At 41.4% G+C, this 23,206-nt stretch overlaps 1 protein-coding gene across 5 annotated transcripts in view; it reads right to left on the reverse strand.

The window, feature by feature from the left end:
* The window catches only part of SOS1 (SOS Ras/Rac guanine nucleotide exchange factor 1), a 221,379-nt gene that overhangs the window by 117,993 nt on the left and 80,180 nt on the right, over window positions 1–23,206 (reverse strand). For 4 of the 5 annotated variants that reach the window (XM_072409143.1, XM_072409140.1, XM_072409141.1 and 1 more), the window contains one exon: window positions 18,183–18,314. The exons of the other annotated variant lie outside the window; for it this stretch is intronic. In XM_072409143.1, the coding sequence (XP_072265244.1) occupies window positions 18,183–18,314 (132 nt within the window). The remainder of the gene's footprint in view (window positions 1–18,182; window positions 18,315–23,206) is intronic. 5 annotated transcript variants of the gene reach the window in all.

Consider the following 23,206-nt stretch of genomic DNA (forward strand, 5'->3'; position numbering starts at 1 on the left):
ACACACACACACACAGTGAGAGAGGGATAGTTACATAGTAAGTCAGGTTGAAAAAAAAATAAGTCCATCAAGTTCACAAGAGAAATAAACATATAACAGATATAAAAAACCTATAGACATAGTTGGTCCAGAGGAAGGCAAAAAAACCCTGGTACAATTTGCTCCAACAGGGGAAAAAAATCCTTTCTGATTCCATAAGACAATCGGATGTTCCCTGCATCAACAGTCTGTAATCTTTCCTTAAAAGCTTTAATACCCAGTTATAATCTGTGCTTCTAAGAAAAGCACCCAGCTTTTTCTTAAAGCAACCTATAGTATTTGCTGAAACTACTTCCTGAGGGAGCCTATTCCACATTTTTTTCAGACCTTACAGTGAAAATCACTTCCTTATCTGGAGCTTAAACTTCTTTTACTCCAGACTCCAGAGTGCCCTCTTGTTCATTGTAATGATATTGAGGTGAATAATTGGGAAGAGAGTTCTCTATATGAACCATTTATTTATACAAAGTGATCATATCCCCCCTTAAATGTCCCTTCTGAAGGGAGAAAAGTTTCAGTTCAGCTACTCTCTCCTCGAAGCCCAGTTCTTTCATTCCTTTTATAATTTTAGTTGCCCTTCTTATGCACTCTCTCCAATTTTACAATGTCTTTTTTGTGAACTGGTGCCCAAAACTGGACTGTATATTCCAGATGTGGCTGACCAATGCTTTGTGCAGGAATATGTCTTTATCTCTGCAGTCTATTCCTCTTTTGATACAAGAAAGTACTTTTCTAGCTTTAGATATTGAGTCTATGATTTATTAGAACCAATTCCCTTTCTATTTTTGACTCCCCAAAACATATTCCCCCTAGACAGTAAAAAACATGCATGTTGCTAACTCCCATAACTTTACATTTCTCAATATTAAATGTCATTTGCCATACAGGTCTACTTGTAGATTATAGACATCCTGTATGGACTTAATTCCATTACATGTCTTTTTACAACTTAAGTATGTAAGTATGTCTGTCATTGATATAAAGGATGTTCATGATGTACATGTAGTATTGACTTTATCTGTATTAACTTCTGAAAATTGCAATTTTTTTCTATACCAAGAATATAACAAACAGATAAATAATAAGTGATAAACAAAATATAGTTGTGTTCACAATAGTAGCAATGTGTTTAAAGGTGAATAAAGCTCAAACTCCCTATAGACTAGCATTTTTTTCCATACATGCAAATGCATTGGGAACACTGCACAGTCTATTCCGAATCAAAACATGAAGAAAACCAATTCAAATTTGTGTTACCTATTCATTAAGTTGGGAAATTTTAGGATGTTCAAAAAAAAAAAAAAAATAGCATTACATGCATTCTTCTGTACGAACTAAAACGTTTACTGTATAAACTAAAAAATCTTTCAAGATTTGAATTTATTCACGATTTCTGCTTTTCATTGAATTACTGAATATTTAGTTGTATAACCACTGTTTCTGAAAACTGCTACACAGGCTGCAATGCATGTAATTGACCAACTACTAGTGCGTGTGAACAAGTATTCCATCCCTGGATGATTGGACTACATTACACTTCTGCATTTTTTTGGTTTTGTCTCAGAAACTGCATTTTTCATATCACTGTGCAAATGTTCTATTCGAGTAAGCATCAACAATCTGGCTTGCCACTCCATAGGGGCAATCCTGTTGGTTTAGAGCCAAGACGTTGCTTGTTTGCTGGCATATTTGGAGTTTTTGTCCGGTTGAAACGCCCATTTCAAGAGCATTTTCTCTTCGGAATGTGGCAACATGACCTCATCATGTATTTTGATATAATCAAATTGATCCCTTCTGTATCCAAATTAAAAGATAAATAGCTCCAATGTGTGCTACTTCCTCCACATCTTAGATTGTAAGCTTTTTGAGGCAGGGTCCTCTGCTCCACATGTGTCACTGTCTGTATCTATCAGTTATCTGCAACCCATATTTAATGCACATTACTGCATTTGTGCTATGAATACTGTTAAAAAATTACACCCTTTTTTTCTACCTCTAAAGGAAAAAAAACAAAAAACAACATTATAAAAAAAACAAAAATTATAGGATAGAATCCTATAAACATAGTTGATCCAGGGGAAGGAAAAAAAGTATAGTATAAGAAACATCCCCATATCATGCTTCTTGCACCACCACGCTTCATGGTGTACTGTGGCTAGAATTCAATGTTAGGGGGTCATCTGACAAACTGCGGCCCCAAAAAGAACAATCTTGTTTTCATCAGTCCACAAAATGTTGCACTTTTTCTCTTTAGGCCAGTCAGTTTGTTCTTTGGGAAACTGTACCTCTTTGGCAAATCTTGTTTTCAACATTTGGGACTTTGTGGGGGCTTCTTGTCAATATTGGAAGGTAAAAGTAAGTGGTGGTTTAGAGTTAAAGTAGATTCTGTGTCCTTGGGGACAGTGTGCCAACCCTTTAGTAAATATTAGAATAAAAACAAACATGTATTGATATAGGTGATACAGCTCATAAACAACAATACATTACATTACAGTACTGGTGTGCCACCATAACAGGCTGTGGTCCCAAGCAGCACAGTTTGGGCCCTGGAGGGCGCTATACATAAGTCTTCTACCTAGTTAATATGAGAAGGCTTCCAACATTTGGGGCTAAAAAGGCAGTGTTGTTTAAGAGAGGGTACACATGGAAAGTGTAATTAAAGGCACAACAGTATAAGGTGAGTGAGTCTGTGGTTACTGAAGAGTAGGAATGCAGTCCTGACCAGCTGACATGCGTGCTGCTCTTGTGCTGGTGCGGATCATTGGCTGAATCTTTGAAATTTTGACGATTTTTGTATCCATTTGAATAGTAGTTTTCTGTTTTTTTCCAAATTTTTCAGGTTTTGTTTGCTATTTTACAGCATTTGAGATCATTTTGGCTAAGAAACATATCATTGCCTGTACTTCTTTTGCTTTCCCCTTCTTTAATCAACTTTTTAATCAATGTTTACTATTCTTTTGAACAATGTCTGGAACGACCCATTTTACTCAAATGCACTCGGAAATGCACTATAATCAACATGCTGTCTTTCTTTACCTGTTCTTTCAAAGAATGAATGACTTCACTAAATGAACTCCACACTACTAATTTGAATTTTCAATTAAACAGAATCAGCAGCATGTCATGACTAGTGATGGTCAAATAGCTCACTATTCGATTCGACCGCTATTTGGTCGAATAAAGCAAAATTATTCGGGTGAACGAACATAGAATTCGAATGCCATTAAAGTCAATAGGGGGAAAAATTTGGGTTGTTTTTCGGGACTGTGTAGAGCTTCTACAGCCTATAAATACATTTAAAAAGACATGTCAAGACTCCCCAAGCTCTGCACAACACTGTACAAGTAAAAAAAAAAAAGGAAGGCTTTTTTATGTTGCTGTCAAGGCCATTTTATGGGGCGGTCAAGGGAACATGGCGTATTTTATACTGGTCTCTGAGGCAGAGAGGGCCACGAGGAGGTTCCTCCGGTCCACAAAATAGCCACCAGATTTCACCGCTCCATTACAAGCCATACACGGGCTTCAGAGTACAGGCAGAGGTCCCTGAAGGGGGTCTTTCAGTCAAAAAATTAGCCAGTTACATAGCTCTGTTATAAGTTGCAACCCACAGGCGGCAGCAGCAGGAGGAGGAGGCGGTGGGCACTGAGACACAGCGGGGACCACATTGGCAACTGGCATCTAGAGCTGGGTGTAATGTATCATCAATGCCACCTAGATGTCTGTAATACCACTTTAAGAAAGGAGTAGGGACAGGTGGCAGCAGCAACAGCAAGAGGAGGCGGCGGTGGGCCCTGAGACAGAGCAAATATGGCATTAGAGGTTGAGGCCATCACCTATATTATATGGACGGTGTAGAAGCTGTAGCTATTGTAAACATGAATGGATGAACAGGATTCCAATCTGTCCCTACCTACTATGTAGCGAAACCACATGAAAGGGAACGGGCTTGGCGTAATCAGTGGGGAAAGAAGACCCTGCTGAGCTTGAGTCTAGTCTGGCATCTAGAGCTGGGTACTGGGCAGTGGGCAGGCGGGTGCAGTAACAGCATGAGGAGGAGCCGGTAGGCCCTGAGACGGAGTGTGGACCGCATTGTTAACTGCCATCTAGAGCTTGGTACTGGGCAGGCGGTGGCAGCAACAGCAGGAGGAGGAGGAGGAGGTGGGTCCTGAGTTGGAGCAAGAACGGCATTAGAGGTTGAGGCTATAATACTTTATTGACAGTGTAGAAGGTGTAGCAATTGGAGACATGAATGGATGAACGAGATTCCCACTGTCCCAACAGTGGCAGGGGGGCCCTGAGACGTAGTTTGGATGGCTGTGTTACTCCTCCTACTCTTACTGCTGCCGCCTGCCCACTGCTCAACGCTCAGCTCTAGATGCTGGACTAGACTCAAGCTCAACAGGGTGTTTTTTCCCCGATGATTCTGTCAAGCACATTCTCTTTCATGTGGTTTCGCTACATATTAGGTAGGAACAGATTGGAATCTCGTTCATCCATTCATGTCTCCAATAGCTACAGCTTCTACACTGTCCCCATAGGTGATGGCCTTAACCTCTAATTCCGTCCTTGCATTGTCTCAGGGCTCACCGCCTCCTCCTCATGCTGTTACTGTTGCTGCCTGCCCAGTACCCAGCTCTAGATGCCAGTTACCAATGCTGTTCACGCTCAATCTCAGAGCCCACTGCCTCCTCTTCCTGCTGCACGCCCCAAGCTTGATCAATATGAGCCATCAGGATGCAGGTATACTTCTGATGAGCCAGCTTATTCAAGTGGGTGGCATCTTTAACCCTGAAGCGCAGCCGAAGTGAAAGAGCATGTCAATCACATCAAATTGGAGCAAATCTGTGAGAATGTACAAATTCCCTTCCATGATGTCCCAGCGCACATTAGGAATTGTGTACTCTTGCACTTCACCAGCTTTGAATCCAACAGGCATGACTATGTTCCATATCACCAGACATTCGGGGCTCAGAACCTCGGTGAGCCGAATAAACAGGTAGTCCAGGTTGGTCTTGTACATTTCCAGTGATTGCTCATGATACCCGATAACATCCCATATACACGAGTTGATGATGACAACCTCGGGCTGAGGTCGCTGTTCAAAGTTGGCCAGCACACTCTCTACTCCGAAGAGACACGGGTCAGGAAATAGAACCGTACAAGGTGGTGGTTGATTCTGTAATGACACACTTCGCAGTAAGTTATGCCATTCTGCATTTCACCCAGAGATCCCCCAACGTGTCGTTTGCAAATGACATCTCACACTTCCCTTTCAGCTGGTTCTCAGTCCAAAACTCATCATTCTGCAGTATTTTCACAAGATCTTTGTTGACAGATCATTGAATGGAGTCTCCCAGGGCGGCCACATACCTGTTGTGGAGAAGCCTCCGGACGTCTGCTGAGCTGAATAACTTCATGGCTCAATGTGGTCATCCAGGACCTCCCGGTTCCCGTTACACATACCGGTGTCTCCCATCTCATCCCCCCGACATATACAGAGAGACTGCTGTCCCACTTCCCAGTTGGGTAATAGTAATGAGTTGGGTAATAGGCAGGCGGCAGCATCAGTTACAGCAGCAAGAAGAGGGGGTGGGCTCTCTGATGGAGCGTGGACGGCATTAGTATCTTGCATCTACAGTTGGGTACTGGGCAGGCGGTGACATCAGTTACAGGAGGAGGAGGAGGAGGAGGCAGTGGGCTCTGAGACCAAGTGTGGACGGCATTAGTAACTGGCATCTAGCATGAAGAGGAGGCATTAGGCCCTGAGACGGAGTGTGGACAACATTAGTAACTGGCATCCAGATTTGATTACTGGGCAGGCAGCAGCAGTAACAGCAGGAGAAGAAGAGACAGCGGACTCTGAGACGGAGCGTGGACGGCAATATTATTTTGCATCTAGAGTTGGATACTGGGCAGGCGGCAGCATCAGTTACAGCAGGAGGAGGAGGCGGTGGGCTCTGACACGGAATGTGGACGGAAAAGTATCTTGCATCTAGAGTTGGGTACTGGGCCGGGGACAGCAGCAGTAGCAGCAGGAGGAGGAGGTGGAGGCGGTGGGCTCTGAGACCAAGTGTGGAGGGCATTAGTATCTTGCATCTAGAGTTAGGTACTGGGCAGGCGACAACATCTGTTATAGCAGGAGGAGGAGGCAGTGGGCTCTGAGACGAAGCGTAGTCAGCATTAGTATCTTGCATCTACAGTTGGGTACTGGGCAGGCGGCAGCATCAGTTACAGCAGGAGGAGGAAGAGGTAGTGGGCTCCGAGACCAAGTGTGGACGACGTTAGTATCTGGCATCTAGAGTTAGGAACTGGGCAGGTGGCAGCATCAGTTACAGCAGGAGGAGGAGGCGGTGGGCTCTGAGACGGAGCGTGGACGGCATTAGTATCTGGCATCTACAATTGGGTACTGGGCAGGGGGCAGCATGAGTTACAGCAGGAGGAGGAGGCGGTGGGCTCTGAGACGGAGTGTGGACGGCGTTAGTATCTTGCATCTACAGTTGGGTACTGGGCAGGCGGCAGCATCAGTTACAGCAGGAGGAGGAGGCGGTGGGCTCTGAGACCAAGTGTGGACGGCATTAGTATCTTGCATCTACAGTTGGGTACTGGGCAGGCGGCAGCATCAGATACAGCAGGAGGAGGAGGCGGTGGGCTCTGAGACGGAGCGTGGACGGCGTTAGCATAGTTCTCACCAGGGGGTTTTTACCGGGCGTGCCACCCGGCACTTTTCCCTGGGCCGCCCGCCCTGTTATCGTCTTGACCTAGTCCCGATAGTCGCAATCTCATCTTCAAGCATCTGCTGAGCAGCAATGAGAGCAGGACTGCTAATCAATCGCTAGGATTGGAGAAGCAGCGATGAAAACGAGAAGTGACAGTCCCGCTCTCATCTCTAGGATCGGATAAGCAGCAATGAGAACTGGCAGTGACAGTCCCGCTTTCATCGCTAGGATCGGATAGGCAGCAATGAGAGCAGGACTGCTAATGTTCTGCTCTCATCACTACTGTGAACTTTCAACCGGATGACGATGGGCTTGCTCCTGCCCTGCTGTCATCCGTTTAGACCGATGACAGGTGGGCATTGTAAGCCCTGGCCCCCACTTGGACCTTCTGACCAGCAATAAGGGTGGGATATTAGTAGTCCCCCCACCCCTTAGCAGTTCATAGATTATTGGTCTATTGGACTATTTAAATGGCTGAGCTTGCAAAATTGCACAACTGGTGTGAACCTGCCCTTAGTGTGTACTGCTTACATATAAACCAGGAAATGGGTATTTTAAAAAAATAGGGATTGGTGTTTTCTCTATTTTTACTTTAGGCTAGGTTCACACTAGTGGTGAGGTTGCAGTGTGTTTACCACTTTTTCACTCTAGGAACCACTGCCATTCAGGACACACTACATGGTAGTTTCTCCCTTCAGCAGTCCCATAGGAAATAATTAGAAATGGAAGTGAGTAGTAAAAGTACCGCTTACTGTTGTCAGCTGTTAAATGTGCAGACCCTGGTTCTTTAAGAACCAGTGCTTCAGTGTGAGCATTCATGGATAGAAAATCTAATTATATATATATATATATATATATATATATATATAAATAAATATCTGTACATACAGGATCTGGTGGACTAGCTTGGTGCATTTCATCTGTGCATACAGGATCTGGTGGGCTAGCTTGGTGCATTTCATCTGTGCATACAGGATCTGGTGGGCTGGCTTGGTGCATTTCATCAGTGCCCTAACCTTAACCTTGCACGCCTGCACCAAAAAAACCACAGCGGGCACTGGAGGGACCAAAACCAGATCAGAAGAGACTGAGTGAGGGAACTAACCTAAGGACAGAGGGAGAAAGAGGTGACACCAGCAATGAGTAAGAAGAGTAATCAGAAAACTACACTTCTCAAATTTTTCAAAAAGGACCAGGAGGAAACACCAAAGCCTAAGGAAAGTATTACATCAGGCACAGATTTTTTAATTTCTGAAATCGACTAATTAGAGGCTGGTCCATCAAATGAATTTCCTTGTGAAAACATTCTGCCAAATTAAAAGAATAAAGGCAAGCACCGCTCATCAGGAATCAATTAAAAAGTTTTAGTTGGCTGATGGTCAAGGATAATGGTATGTGGTGTTCTGTGTGCATGAAATATTCTAACAAGCATCCCCCAAAGAAGGAGGTAACTTGGGTAACTGTGCCATGCACAAGAATTCAAAAAGAAAGTTTGTTGGACCATGAAAAATGTAGAATGCACATTGAGTCTTCTACTGTTCTGTTGGAAAAGTGAGTCCTGGAACAAACTGGTATAGGTCAAATTAGGTGTATCAGTTTTATATAACTTACAATGAGAAGCCTTTGTAGGAGCTTTGAGATCCATGTATTGGCTGGCGAAAAATGAGTTGCAACATACAACACTGTTTGAAAAGTTATTGGAACATTGCAAAGATATGGGTTGTTCTTTTATACAACATCTCAGTGTTTGTAAAAATGCTCACTATACTTCTGAAAGAATAATGCAAGAATTGCTGGATGTATTAGCATCAGAAATTAGGTCTGACATATTGAAAAAAATACATTCTGATAACTTTTTCAGCATTCTTTGTGATGAAACCACAGACATCTCAGTTGTAAAACAGTTACTTGTTTACATTAAATATGGCCAGTTAACTAAAGAAGTTAGGGTTAGTTTCCTATCAACCTGTAACATGACTGATGGCAAAGCTGAGACTATTACCAACACATTGATTGAAACTCTTGACCATCTATGCTTGAAAACATGCAATCTTGTTGGACTAAGATCAGATGGGGCAGCTGTTATGATTGGGAGGCAAAAAGTAGTAGCAAAACTACTTAAGATAAAACTGCTGGACTTATTCAACTGTCATTGTGTGAACCACCGATTGGCCCTTGCAAGTGCCCAAGCAGCAGCTGCTGTACCATACCTAATGAAACTTAATGATATATTGGGGCAGCTGTTTTATTTTTTCCAAAATTCCGCTGTTAGAATGGCTGGTTTAATCAAAATCCAAAAAATACTGAACATTCCTCAAATTAAATTGAAAATGGCCACTGATACTAGATGGCTGTCTCACGACACTGCAGTACAATCATTAAGAACAGTGTATCATCAGTGTCATAGCTGCACTGGAAAGGGAGGCCACTGAACGAAATGACATCACAGCAGAAGGTTTAAGCATATGTATTAAAACATACAGTTTTGTTTCTTCTCTGATGATGCTTTCAGATGTGTTGCCTGTGTTATCTAGCTTGTCTAGGGCTTGGCAAAGGCAGGATGTAAACCTTACTGAAATACAGCCAACCTTGCAGGCCACAAAACTGGCAATTCTGGAATTGAAAGACACCCCTGGAACACATTTGAAAATTCAGATGGTCAGATCTTCGCATTGTTTATTCACAAAGTGATGTAACATCATTCAAATCTGAAATCTATGATAAATATATTGAGAAAGTTGTCAAACACCTGGATGTGAGATTTCCAGATATGCCAATCATCTCTAGTTTTCAAAGATATTTCAATGCAGAAACTCACGATCCAAGTGAGTCTGCTGAAATACTCTTTAATCATTACTCCAAAAATGACACTCCTTCTGTTTTGAACTATGACAATGCCAAACAAGAGTGGGCAGTTGCATCAAGCATTCTGTAAGGTTTACATAGTTGATCTGTTCATCTTTGTGGAAACGTTCAAGTTTTTGGAGCAGCTCACCCCATGTGGAATTGTTCATCCTTCAGGTTTTTGGAGCAGTTTACCGCATTTTGAATTGTTCACCCTTGTCAAACCGTTCCAGTTTTTGGAACTGCTCATGCTTGTGGAACTGTTCAGGTTTTTGGAGCAGACCACCTTTGTGGAACTGTTCACCCTTGTGGAACCAGTTAGGTTTTTGGAGCAGTTTACCCCATTTGGAATTGTTCACATCCTTTGTGGAACCGTTCAAGTTTTTGGAGATGCTTACTTTTTATGGAATTGTTCACCCTTGTGGAACAGTTTGGGTTTTTGGAGCCATTCACCCTTGTGGAAACATTCACTTTTTTGGAGATGCTCACTCCTTGAGGAATTGTTCACCGTTGTGGAACCATTCACTTCCATCTGTGGATCCATTCAACCTCTGTGGTGCTATCCTTGGCCCACACCTTTCATTTACTGGATTTTTATTTCTTTCAGTTTTGGAGGCTCCAGCATATTATGTGGGCATTACCACATGATGACATGGTGGCAGGCACCACTATAATCTGCTGCACTACATCTAAAACCAGGTATGCAATGAAGTAAATGACAAACTTCCTCCATCCTGGCTCTGAGTTTCTCCTGCATTGTTGCTGGATGTAAAATCACATGGATGTATGCAACAAAAAGGTAACCAGTTGTGTCCACTGCTATTATAACTAAAGTTGTTGTAAGTAATAAACGCCTATCTTTGATAAAATCTGCATGTCATTGTTATTATACACGCCCACTTTAACTTAGCCACGCAAATAAATCATCTCCACCCGGCTACATTTTTATGCCACCTGGCTGAAAAATTTTCTGGGGAGAACACTGATTAGTATCTGGCATCTAGAGCTGGGTACTGGGCAGGCGGCAGCATTAGTAACAGCAGGAGGAGGCGGCGGTGGGCCCGGTGACGGAGCAAGGATTGCATTCGAGGTAGAGGTCATCACCTCTATAGACAGTGTTGAAGCTGTAGCTATTGGAGACATAAATGGATGAACGAAATTCACACTGTCCATACCTACTATCTAGTGAAACCACATAAAAGGGAACAGGCTTGGTGGAATCAGCGGGGAAATTCATATATTTTTTTATCATTTGTGGATATCTAGCAAGTGCTATCACAGGTAAATATCTCTATTTGTTTCAGATAAATACATATATTTTTATGGGTTTTAGGATAGATACCAAATGCTACCAGAATTAAAATATCTGAATTGTTTAGAGAGAAATACATACATTTTTATGGCTTTGGGGATAAAGTGGGATCAGAATAAAATATCTGTATTATTTATAGAAAAATATATAATTTTTATGGCCTTTTGGATAGATACCAAGTGCTATTAGATTTAAATATCTGTATTGTTTGGAGAGAAATACATACATTTTTATGGCTTTGGGGATATATAGCAAAGTGGGATCAGAATTAAATATTTGTATCTTATGTAGAGAAATATAGAATTTTTAATGGGTTTTAGGATAGATACCAAGTGCTATATCTTAATAAAAATATCTGTGCTTTTTATCAATAAAAAAATTTATTTATGTTTTTTGTGATAGATTGCAAGAGGTATCTTAAATTATGAAACCACTTGCAATCTATCACAAAAAACAGAAAAATGTCAAACTTTATCCACAAAAAATAGTGATATTTCATTCTGATGGCACTTGGTATCTATCCAAAAAACCATAAAGTTTCTGTATTTCTGTATTATGTATGTACAGATATTTAATTCTAATCCAACTTATCTATCAAAATAAAAAAAATCTGTATTTCTCTCCAAATAATACAGATATTTCATTCTAATCCTACTTGCTATCTATCAAAAAAGCCAGAAAAATGTCTATTTCTCCCCCAAAAATACAGATATTTAAATATGATACCTCTTGCAACTTATCAAAAAAAAAAAGAAAAATTTCTGTATTTCTGTAAAAAAATACAGATTTTTCATTCTGATCCTACTTCCTATCAAAAAAGCCAGGAAAATGTCTGTATTTCGATACAAAATACAGATATTTCATTCTGATCCTACTTGCTATCTATCAAAAAAGCCAGGAACATTTCTGTCTTTCTGTAAAAATAAAAACAGATATTTAATTCTGATACCATTTGCTATCTATCAAAAAGGACAGAAACATTTCTGTATCTCTCTACTAAAAATACAAATATTTAATTATAAAACGCAGCTCCGTTACAAGTGATATAGGTCCTAAAGTAGATAGAGGCAGAGGGCCCTGAGGGAGGTGCTCCATAAAAAAAATTAGCCAGTTACACAGCTACATTGCAAGTTATAGGCCTTTAGAGACAGAGTAGAGGTAGAGGGCCACGAGGGGAAGGAGTGGAAGAAGATGCAGAAGGCTGTAAATGTGCTCCTCCCATCAAGGTGTCAGAAGGTCGTGCAGCAGTTGACTAATCAGTTCACTCTGCAGCGGGGTTGTTGGATTACTTGCCGATCCATGTTTTGTTCATTTTAAAAAAAGTGATTTGGTCACATTTTTCTGAGAAGAGCTGAATCAACTTGTCTTTTAGCTGCACTGAGCGCCCTTTCAGATAAAACACTTGCAGCTGGGCAGGCAAGGATCTTAATGGCATGTTCTGCCAGCTCCGGCCACTGCTCAAGCTTGGATACCCAGTAGCCCAGTTGGTCAGGGCTTTGCAGGCTGCAGATGTCCCATGTAGAGCTCAGGTATTCCTGCACCATGACTGAGTAGCACTGCTGAGTGTCATTGGCAATTACTGCACGACTGGCGGCTTGCTTCCGCTAAAAAAAAAAGCCTGCATAGTTTGGCTTAGACGACCTCTACTGCTGCTGCCACCCATGGTGCTTAAGGTAGTTGTTTGGCTCCCATGGCTGGTGGAACTGCCATAGGGATCCCTGCTGCTGCTGGCAGCTGGAAAGGCTGAGCACAAGTCCCTTACAAGCACTTCTTGGTAGTGCTGCATGTTAGGTCCCCTGTGTTGGGGCAAGATGAGTTGTTGTATCTCAGGCTTGTAACATGGATCCAGTAATGTAGCAATCCAATAGTCGTCAGTCTTTGTTTCCATGTGTTGTATGCGTGGATCTTTAGCTATGCACTCCTGCATGAAGGCTGTCATGTGGCCCAAAGTTCCCACAGCTGAGGTAATTCTGGACCCACACTCCTGGGGGTCGAACAGCAGCACAGGGTCGTCCTCCTCCTCCTCCGCCTGGTCTTGTCATCCATGGAACATGCTGCCTTGTGTTTGGGTGGATGGATGCCATGTACCCTCAATATCCTCCTCTGCCCCTTCCTCTCCTGCTCCCATGCCTGCAATGTCCTCCTCATCCTCTTCCACCTTCTCCTCTTCCTGGATTTGGGGTGCACTATGCCTAGTAGGCACGCATGTCCGAAATGATGTTTGAAACGTCATCTCTTGATGCAGAGGGAATGCGCAGGGGAATGCGTAACGGAACGCATTGGAGTCCACCAGCCAGTTTAGAGATTAGCTTTGTTTTGGGGTCATTTAGGCCATATTTCCTCTTGCGCTCCAGCACCTGGGGGATGGAAGGATGGATGCTGCTAATGCTAACCACAGAAAGATTGGACGATGGGGTAGAAGGTGTGGGTGATGGCAATGATGCCTGGTCTTGACTGCTAGCAATGTGACAAACAGCAGCTGATCTGCGTTGGGGCTCCTGCTCACTGCTGGTGGAGCCTGAAAAAGGTAATGCTTGGCTACATGCCCCACTCAAATTGCTGGCAGCAGAACGGGTAACCTTGGTGGCAGAAAGAGGAAAGGCAGCGGAGGAAGATCTAGCAGTTTTAACTTGCTTCTTGGGCTGAGGTGGTCGCACAGAGCTCTGTGCTTTGACCAGGTGTTCCCGCCGGGTTACCGGGTGGTGGCTTTTTCAATGTGTGCTCATGCAACTTGTTCCAATTTTGGTTTTTTGACTCGTTTCAAGTGTGGAGCACACAGTTTACAGATGACTATAGTGTTGTCATCACTATGGACATTAAAAAAATGCCCACACAGGCGAACATCTAACTGGGCCGAAAGGTGCTCTGGAGCTTGGTGCTCGTGGTGGCGGTCCACGGTTGTTGAGGCATAGTTGTGGTGACGGCTTCCGACGATGGACAACTATGATTTGCCTCACTGGTACATGAAGACTGCAGAGTGTGGGCAGTTTTTACCCTCCTTCCTCCCTCTCCCCCTTTGAGGGCGCTCTGCAACCTCCTACTCCTCTTATTCCTCCTCATCTTCTTCCTGCCTATGATGATCTCCTTGTTCGCCCCATGTCAGATCAACGACATCATCATTATTATAATCAGAAGAGACAGTTTCCCTGTATGTGCTGAAAGGAAGCAGCAGCCTTTTGGAGCCAGTTTGAATTGGCTTGTCTGGCTTAGTGTTCGGGTGAAAAGTAAGTGGGGGGAAAGCCCGTGAACTGACTCTCTTCGTCAGATGACTGAAACAACTGAGCATCTTGAAGGAATGCTTGTAGCTCCCCTCTCCAACCCCTCGGTGGGACTCCTCTACATACTGCTGTACACGAGACTTTCCAGCCGATGATGAAGATCTAGGAGGAACAGGTGTATCATGGTTTGGGACACCTGAGGGGGGTAGAGGGGGTACAATCACTTTACTCAGGCTGGGTCATGTACTCTACTACCTCTTGTTCATGGTGTGGTAATAATGGACGCCCACCACCAACAGCAGCGCTTCTTGTTCTCGGGTCTGCAGCTAAAAACAAACTCATACTGCTTTGCTTGCCACCCCTGCCAAAGCTGCCCTTTCCTTTTTGGCCAGACATTGTACAAACTTTTTTTGTGGCTTGACACCCTGCAAAATACTTTGGAGCTAATATGCTTCACAAAGTGTAAATTTGTACAGTAAGTGGATTTTTTTATGGGGGGGGGGGTTGACACCAAAAATGCAAGTGCGCTGTGTGTGTTGTATGCAGCACTTTCCTTCAGTGGTGACGCTTGTAATATGCAGCACAGTATACAAACTATATACTACAGTATACACTGCGTCTGTGTGACTGTTTCTCAGTACAGGTGTGATACTGTGCACGCAGTCAGGGAGGGTACCCTGCGCCTCTGGCTGCGTGTATGTAACACACTGACTAACAGTAAAACACTCTACCTATCTGAGTACAGTAGATTTCAGGACTGCACCAATACAGTACAATCCAGTGTGTGTGTGAGTGTGATACAGTCTAAGTAAAGTTTTTTTTTTTTTTTACTTTGACAAAGCAAGCCAAGCAGCACAGAAAGGTTGTGATGCTATCAGTAAATCTCTGTCAGGAGTGGTAAATGCAAGCACGCCTTGGCCTTATATAGGCCAATGGCTGCCTGTGTGGCATGCAGTGACAGACAGCGAATCGGCTGCCTGCCACAACAAACAAACAACAACAAAGCCTGAACTAAAAAGCCATGTTTAACCAGATAAATGAAAATTAAATGGAAAAAAATGCTAGAAAAAATGAGTACATTTTTTTTATAGGGCAATAAAGCTTATGAAAAGACATCAATCCTACTAGGACAATAGCTAAAGACAGAAGCTGACTGGTAAAAGGAAGGTTCTTCTGCACTGTCATAATTTTATTTTTGTTTCCAGTTCTCCTATAGGTGCCAATATAACCAGAGGGAACAAAAGTCCCTGATTCCATGAATGGATAATTTTATTTATTTTAGAACCTCAAGTTTTCTGTTCTGCAGTCTGTGCCTGGTTAGGAAAGTAAACTCTATTCATCTGTCATAATCACCAATGTCATCAGGCTGTAAGCAAGGTTAATCCACCAGAATATAAATTAGGAAACATCTTCTAATAGAGAACACTTGTTGCACCTTCTCCCTATACTTTGTTCAAACTTTATAATGCCTGCCCTGTTAGTATATCCAATTTTTCCATTCTATGTATTTTGCCACAACTGTCCTATGCCGTGTATTGTGACCTAACTTCTAGTGTTCTAAGTTTTAAGAGTGTATTCCTTTGTAGTAGTGTAATAGTATAATGAATGTGGTGTAACAAGTTAGGCTTAGTTCATATTAGCAGCAAAAAACATTTAACCCTTCTGAGTGACTTCTGGCAACTGCTAGGCACCTAGGATTGGTAACAGGTGGTAAGTGGTAAGCACCTAGGATTGGTAACAGGCGGTAAGTGCCTGGCTTTTTCAGAGCTAGCAGTTTTTTAAGCAGCAGTGGTTCCTGGCATGAGGAATGGACAAATATAACCTTACTGCCAGTGTGAAGTCAGCCTAACTTCAGTTGTGCTCCTGAAGCTTTATTTAGTTAAAGTGAACTTTTGTGAAAACATTTTTTTTTTCACTTGATCCTTTTACAAAATTTGACCAGCAGACCCATGCTGGCTCAGCTTCCACCTCTTCTCTAATGATCACTTGTACGTCCAGTGCTGCCTTGCACTGCGCATGCATGAGATTGAAGACTTTTTTTTACATTATAAGAAAGCCTCTGAAGATGCATGCACAGAAGTAGCAGCGCAGAGCCTCTTGGGATATGTGACACAGATATCCCAGGAGGCCGCGGATTTCCCCTTCGGTCTTTACCGAAACGTAAGTAAAGACTGAAGGGCAGAGATTCTCCCCAAAAAAGTGTAAAAACAAAAAAACACACATTTTTCTATTATATAACACGCTATAAGTCACGCTTTAATATAATGTTAAAAATGTTGTGATGCTTTATTAGCATCATGCATGTGATATCAGATGGAGACAAGATAGTGACCCCCTCTCATCACTGTCCATATTCTATAAAAAAAAAAAAAAAACTGTCTGTGAAGTTTATCCAGAATGTGTAATGATGTCATTGGCAGCACAGTGTGACAGCTGTGTGTGTGTGTGTGTGTGTGTGTGTGTGTGTGTGTGTAAAAGCTGCTTGTCACTTTCTGCAGCCTAACAATTCGCTGTGTTCAAACCTTCATATCTCCTAAACCATTGGTTGTATTGACTTGAAATTTTTAAGGTACATGTGGAGGCATAGGAAACAAACTGTAGGTGCAAGTGGGGTACACTTGTGGCTAAACCTTTCTAAAATGTAAATACTATGGCATTACGAGAACATAAATCTCTACCTAGCAAAATGTGCTGCCTGCTCTGTTACATATATCTGTCTGCATCTCTACCTGCATCTCTACCTCAAACCCCAATTTCTCTAGAATTAGGAGGTACAGGGAAACAAAAATAAAGGGGGAAGTGGGAGACACTTGTGGCTATCACCTTTTATCACCATGAATCATTACAACATTAAAAAAAAAAAAAAAAAAACTGTCCTTGTTACACATGACTGTAACCTTCCAGTACCTGAACTCCATTAAATTTTAGTGGGCAGAGTTTATGTTCTAATGATGCCATAGTGATGAAGTTTTAGGGGATGTTAACGACAGATGTTCCCCATTTGTCTAAATTTTTGGTTTCTTACACCTCCCCATTGGTAACAGGGCAGGGAAACCCATTTTGATGTGCAGTGTTTTATGTTCTAATGATGCTGTAGTAATGAGGAGAGAATGTGTCTGCCACTTGCACCTATATTTTCAGTTTTGTACCCCCCACCTCAGAGAAAATGGGGTTCAAAGAAGGGAAGCAAACAGTAGTTTCATAAGGTATAGATTTGTGACAGGTAGGTATACATTTAGGGGCCCATCCCAATGCTCCTTGCTATGTTAGTGGCCCCAGGGTCACCAATTTGCATTTTCAATTTAGGACTCCAAGGCGCACTTGCCTCTGAAACAGCAACCCCAAAGTTAAATTTTTATTACTTTCTACATTTGTGACCCCAAATCTTAAAATTCTTTAAAGCTGGGGGGCTGAAATTGTAACTAGTATCTATGAGGGTCCCCTGCGCACCCTGAAAATTTTTTGTGACATACAGTTTAGGAGATATGGAGGTTTGTACGCAAAGAGCAGTGAGGATGCAGAACAACATGCAGACTTCATACACAGCTCTAGCAATGGATACATTTTACAAGCAGCTTTTTTTTAAATAAATCCCAGCTCGTGCTATCAGATGGGGGCGGATTTGCCTGTATCTCTTTCACATGAAAGCTGAACTGTGTGTGCTCACCTCTCATCGGCAGCAGCAATCCTCTGAACGGATGACAGCTGATCAAAGAGCAGCCTCACTGAGATCTCTGCAGAAGAATAGAGCTGCCAAGGGAGAGGTGGGCGGGGTATTCACAGCAGCCGGGCAGAGCAACCGACTAAAACCCTCTGGGGAGAACTATGCAATAAATAGGAGATACCAGCCAAGATTCTTATTAGAACCAGGGTCTATTATGACCCAAATTACATCACAATGCGCAAATCAATATCCACACCAAAAAAGCAAGATTTTTTTTACCAAGTGGACCATTTTAAAACATTTTTTTTAAATACAGGTTTCATAACACAGTGCTTTAATTTAGCTTTCAGACCTTCCTAGAAAATAATTTCACAGCTTTTTCAATTTACCTTTAGCAAAGGATGGATTTTATCTACAGGTAGAGATAAAGGATTCCGGCGCTTTTTCTTCTCGATAGCAGACTGAGCGTCAGCAATTGCCCACTTATCTATGGGGTGAGGAAAGCTTTTCTGAACTCGCTCCTACAGGGGGGGGGAAAATTATGCACAAAAACAAATTAACACAAAATTAAATTAAGTAAAATAAACAATTACCAGATATGTTTTAATAGCCCTAAAATGTTTATTGTTTTAGAGAACTAAAACTTTTTTAAAGTCTGAGCTTGACTGCACACCAAAATGTATAGTAAGGTAAATAGTAGCTAAGTAACTGTATGTTTTACTACTCTCTTTATACATGGGAAGCTGATCCCCTATCATTAGGCAATATGTGTTTTTGCAAAAACCGAATAGTCCAAAAAAAAAAAAAAAAAAAAAAAAAAAAAAGAATAGGAAAAACAACAAACATTGTTAATCCTGCTAAAAAACAGGTATATATGTGAACACAAACAACTTCAATTGATTTGGTGAAGAGGGCTGGCATTCTATAGTTATTGTTTTAGGGTGACAGCAAGATTCCTCTATTGGCACAATATGTTAAGTGAATATTGTCACCACAATGACAGGACACAGTGACTGGAAAGCAACCAATAATTTATTTTGTTATCCATTATTAACCACCTGGGCGTTTCACTGATGTCTAGATTTATGTACCAAAAGCGGTACACTGTTTTTTATGTTTAAATTGTAGACCTGTAACTTACAGAAATATGTCCGAACAAGGGTCTAGTAGATATCATGAATATAAAAAAAGTTTGAAACACACAATCATGTAAAAAAAAAAATTACTTTTAATAAAATTAAATAAAAAAACACAAAAATCAACTTAACCCCTCCTAGCAGTCTAATTCTGTGAGTTTTTTTATGCAAAAAGTGATCCTATTTTTTTTGCATAGAAATTTTCGTTTATTTTGTGGGTTTGTAATTCTTAGGATTAACTCCCGGGTATGATAATTATATTTATTATAATATAATCATACATTTTAAAATAATACATAATAATAAATAATAATTTTAACAAATAATGAAATAATAGACAACGTAATCTAAAAATAAAATATAAAATTAAAAATGTACTTTTATTTTTATTTCATGTTGTGTGGTGTTTTTGTACTGTAAAAACCATTTAAAAGCAGATTACATTGTAATCTGCTTTTAAATTTCCCTCCCAGACACACCCCCATACATCACCACTCAGATGACTCATCCTCCCGGGGTGATGTGAGTGGGGATGTCCCTGCTTGCTCACACAGGCACACAGACGCTGGAGCTGCTGCTGCTCGCATCTCCAGAGAGATGCAAAGCACAATGCAGGATTTCTGCATTGTGCTTCACATCTCACTGCAGATGTCAGCAGCAATAGCAGAATTTTTTATTGCTGCTGGAGGAGCTGCTATTTTCTTTCAGTTGTAATCCAATTGTCAAAACAATGTATGACAATCGGATTGCAATATGACGTTTGTTTATATTTTTAACCACTTAACTGAGAAAAGTTAGAGTTTAACACTTTTTGCAAGTGTTTTTACCCCGAACCAAGGTCGGGTTTAACAGCCAGGTGATTAAGACATTTTTATGCACAAATCAATATGTAACTGATAGATTTTACTTCTGGACAAAATTAGCCGGCTACTTCTTTGTTTCAACCAAGCTTATATGCCTTGACTCATTACTGAACAGTTTTATTTTTCATGGTTATTTAAATGTATTATTGTTAGCAAATTATTGAATAATAAGAAATGATTTAGTAGTATTTTGGCCAGATGTCTCACCCCACTCTTGCAGGGTACTATCCACTCTGACCAGAGAGGATTTCTTCCAGGTCATGAAACAAGCAACAACACCATTAGAACGTTGAAACTAATTTATTATGTCGATTCTCATAAAACCTCAACAATGCTTTTAGTGGCTAAAGCCGAAAAGGCATTTGACAGAGTGGACTGGAACTTGCCTGGATATCTTCTCTATACTATGCTCCAACAGCACAAATCAAAGGTAATTGCCTTCTCTCCCATCCTTTTTCAATAAGAAATGGCACCAGACAAGGGTGCCCATTATCCCCTTTATTGTTTATTTTAATTAATGGAACCCTTCCTTCGACATATTCGGAATAATCCCAATAATAAAGGAATACAAGTTCAAAAGCAAGATCAGAAGGTAGCGGCGTATGCCGATGATCTACTCTTTTATAATACTTCACCAAGGACAACATTAACCATTCTGCTCACGGAAATTAACACCTACTCCTCTGTCTCGAACTACAAAATTAATCTCCAAAAATCGGAAACATTATCTCTCTCACTTTCCCAGGAATTGATCGACACATATTTTCTATTCAAATGGGCTAAGAAAGGCAATTTCTTACTTGGGGACCAAGATACCCACACAAAGCCATCACAGGTTATGATGTGAAATTTTCTTCCATTGCTAAATTCACTTAGACAGGATCGGCAGCGTTTGGTGGATGCAATGTGTTAAAGATTAACGCCATGCCTCAGGTTTTGTATCTATTGCAGACGCTTCCAGTGTACCAATCTCGTTAAGTGCTATGTAAGTTTAGGCAGGAGTTTCTCTTTCTCTATCTTTATTTGGGGTGGGGATAGTCCTAGAATTCACAAGCAAATTCTCAGGCTACCCACGACCAAAGTAGACATAGCATTCCCTGACCCGGTCTTCTATTATGAAGCTACACATTTGGCGAGGGTGTTGACTGGTGCAGGCACAGGAGACAGAAGCCATGGGTATTGTTTGAAGATGCAATGTCTCCAGCCCCTCTGACAGGAGTGGTGTGGTCTCCTCCTAATGCAGTCTCTGAAGTATCTACTCACCTATTCATTGGTCTGACTATACGTACTGCGTCCAAACAAATAAAGCCTCGGGATTGAGTACATATCCATCACCTCTTTCTCCTATCCTGGGCCACCCACAGTTCCAACCTGGTATTTCTGATCCTTTGTTTCGTGTTTGCGTGAAGCAGGGGTATTCCGGGTGACACATTTTATCACTGCGTCTGCATTCACGCTAATCACGACATTGCAATGGCAACATTTCTTCCCAGCGTAGATGTCTGATCGACCTATGCAACTATTGTGTTTTCTCCACTCCACCCCTACACCAAATTTTTTTGTCCGCTCTTCGTCAGTTTTTTAATCTCTTTATTTAGAAGTGGGGCCCATGCGGGGTACATTATCTTGTATATACCAGTTGCCATTAACTGGGTCAACCCCGGCACGGCTATGATTTGTCACTAAATGGGAACCTGATCTTAACATTACCCTTTCTCCGGAGCAGTTGGAGCAAATCCTGTACTTTGGTCATAAGGCTTCGATCCATAGCTCTCAAGAGTTAAACTGCTTACTAGATGGTATAGGGTTGTGACTGTTCCTGCGAAGATGTACCCACAATTGGATAGGACTTGTTGGAGATGTAAGAACAAACCCGGCAGTTTGCTCCACATATTTTAGGCCCCCTTTTGCTCCAGGGTGGTGGACATCATTCAGAAGTTAACTGATGTCTCCATCCACAGTAGACCAGAACTGGTGCTGCTGCATATTTCCATTTTCTCTAAAAAAAAAAAAAAAAAAAAAAAAAAAAAAAGTATCATAAACTCTACCTAAACATTTACTCAACGCGGCAAAGGCGTGTTTTACAGTACTCTGGAAAAGCTATCTATGGAGGATCTCAATACATCACGAGATGGGAAATCTGAGAAACATGAAAAACGTGGTTTTATTGGATTCAGTATACTACCACTCTAGAATATCCCTCTTTCACGATCCTTTCCAGCGATTAAGGACTGCACGACGCATGAACAACCGCTGTACATACAGCACCGTTCTGCTCTATGGAGAGGGAAGGGGGGAGAACAATGGAGCGGCACCCTGCTGCGTGCTTCCCCCTTTTCTTCCATTACGATCGCTCGTCGTCCATCGTCGGTGAATCCGGCAAGATGGTCGTTCGGACGATGGAAGACGGGCGCTGTACACCTGCCAGATTCTCGTTGGATATCAGCCCTGAGCTGACTATTGGACGAGAACCATTGGACGTGTGTACGTAGCCTAACATTTCTAATAGAGATAGAACCAGACATTTTAAAACACCTGTCCCAGGGCCAAAAAGGAGGACACAAAAATGGACCAAGCATTGACATGTGTAAGGCATTCTTGCTCATATGCAAACAGCAACTTCAAGATAAAGTTAGTTTAGTAGGGCAGAAGCCATAATTATAAAAGCAAAAGGCTTAAAAAAAACTGCAAGCACTGTATCAGGGTATGAGCGATGACCTAACCTGATCAAGATGTGGACATGCTGGCTGGTCCCCTTGGCCAATGTCACTGCTGCAACCTTTTAGGAACCTCAGAGGCCACCACTGTTGGGCAGACAACAGAAGGGTCCAAATCATAGAGGCAATGTGACAAGGATCCATCTTATCGGACAACTGAATAGGTGAAGACTCAAAAGCAGAGTGGCCCATGACCACATTTTTATGAAGTGAAAATTTTTTTTTTTTTTTAATGCCAGTGTATATTTTTTTGATATGGTTATACTTAAACTTTTTTTTTTTTTTAATCTTGCAAAATTCAACAAAAATATGCCACTTTTTTTTTTAATAGTATCAACATATTTCCTAATCAAATGTAATGATTTGTTGCATTGTACAGAGGCCATCTACTATTATTTATGAAGAGTTTTCAGTAAAACAGTGATTTTCCATGCAAGGGGTCTATGCATACTTATGTGCTAACAAGACAGTTTTGCCTCTTGATTTTTGTAACTCCAATATATATGCGTAGGCCCCCTAGCGTTCTAATTCTCTCCATATTTCCATGCAAAAAGCATTACTTTTTTTTTTCATGGAAATTTATTTTACATTGTAAACATTACATTGTTTAATTCTTAGGCATAACTCACCGAAATATGTCCAATATTTAATAAATTGAATAAATGTAATAATAAATTTTAAATAAAAAAAAATTTGT

The sequence above is a fragment of the Pyxicephalus adspersus genome, chromosome 4 (genome assembly GCF_032062135.1).
Source record: "Pyxicephalus adspersus chromosome 4, UCB_Pads_2.0, whole genome shotgun sequence".
NCBI classification, from domain to species: domain Eukaryota; kingdom Metazoa; phylum Chordata; class Amphibia; order Anura; family Pyxicephalidae; genus Pyxicephalus; species Pyxicephalus adspersus.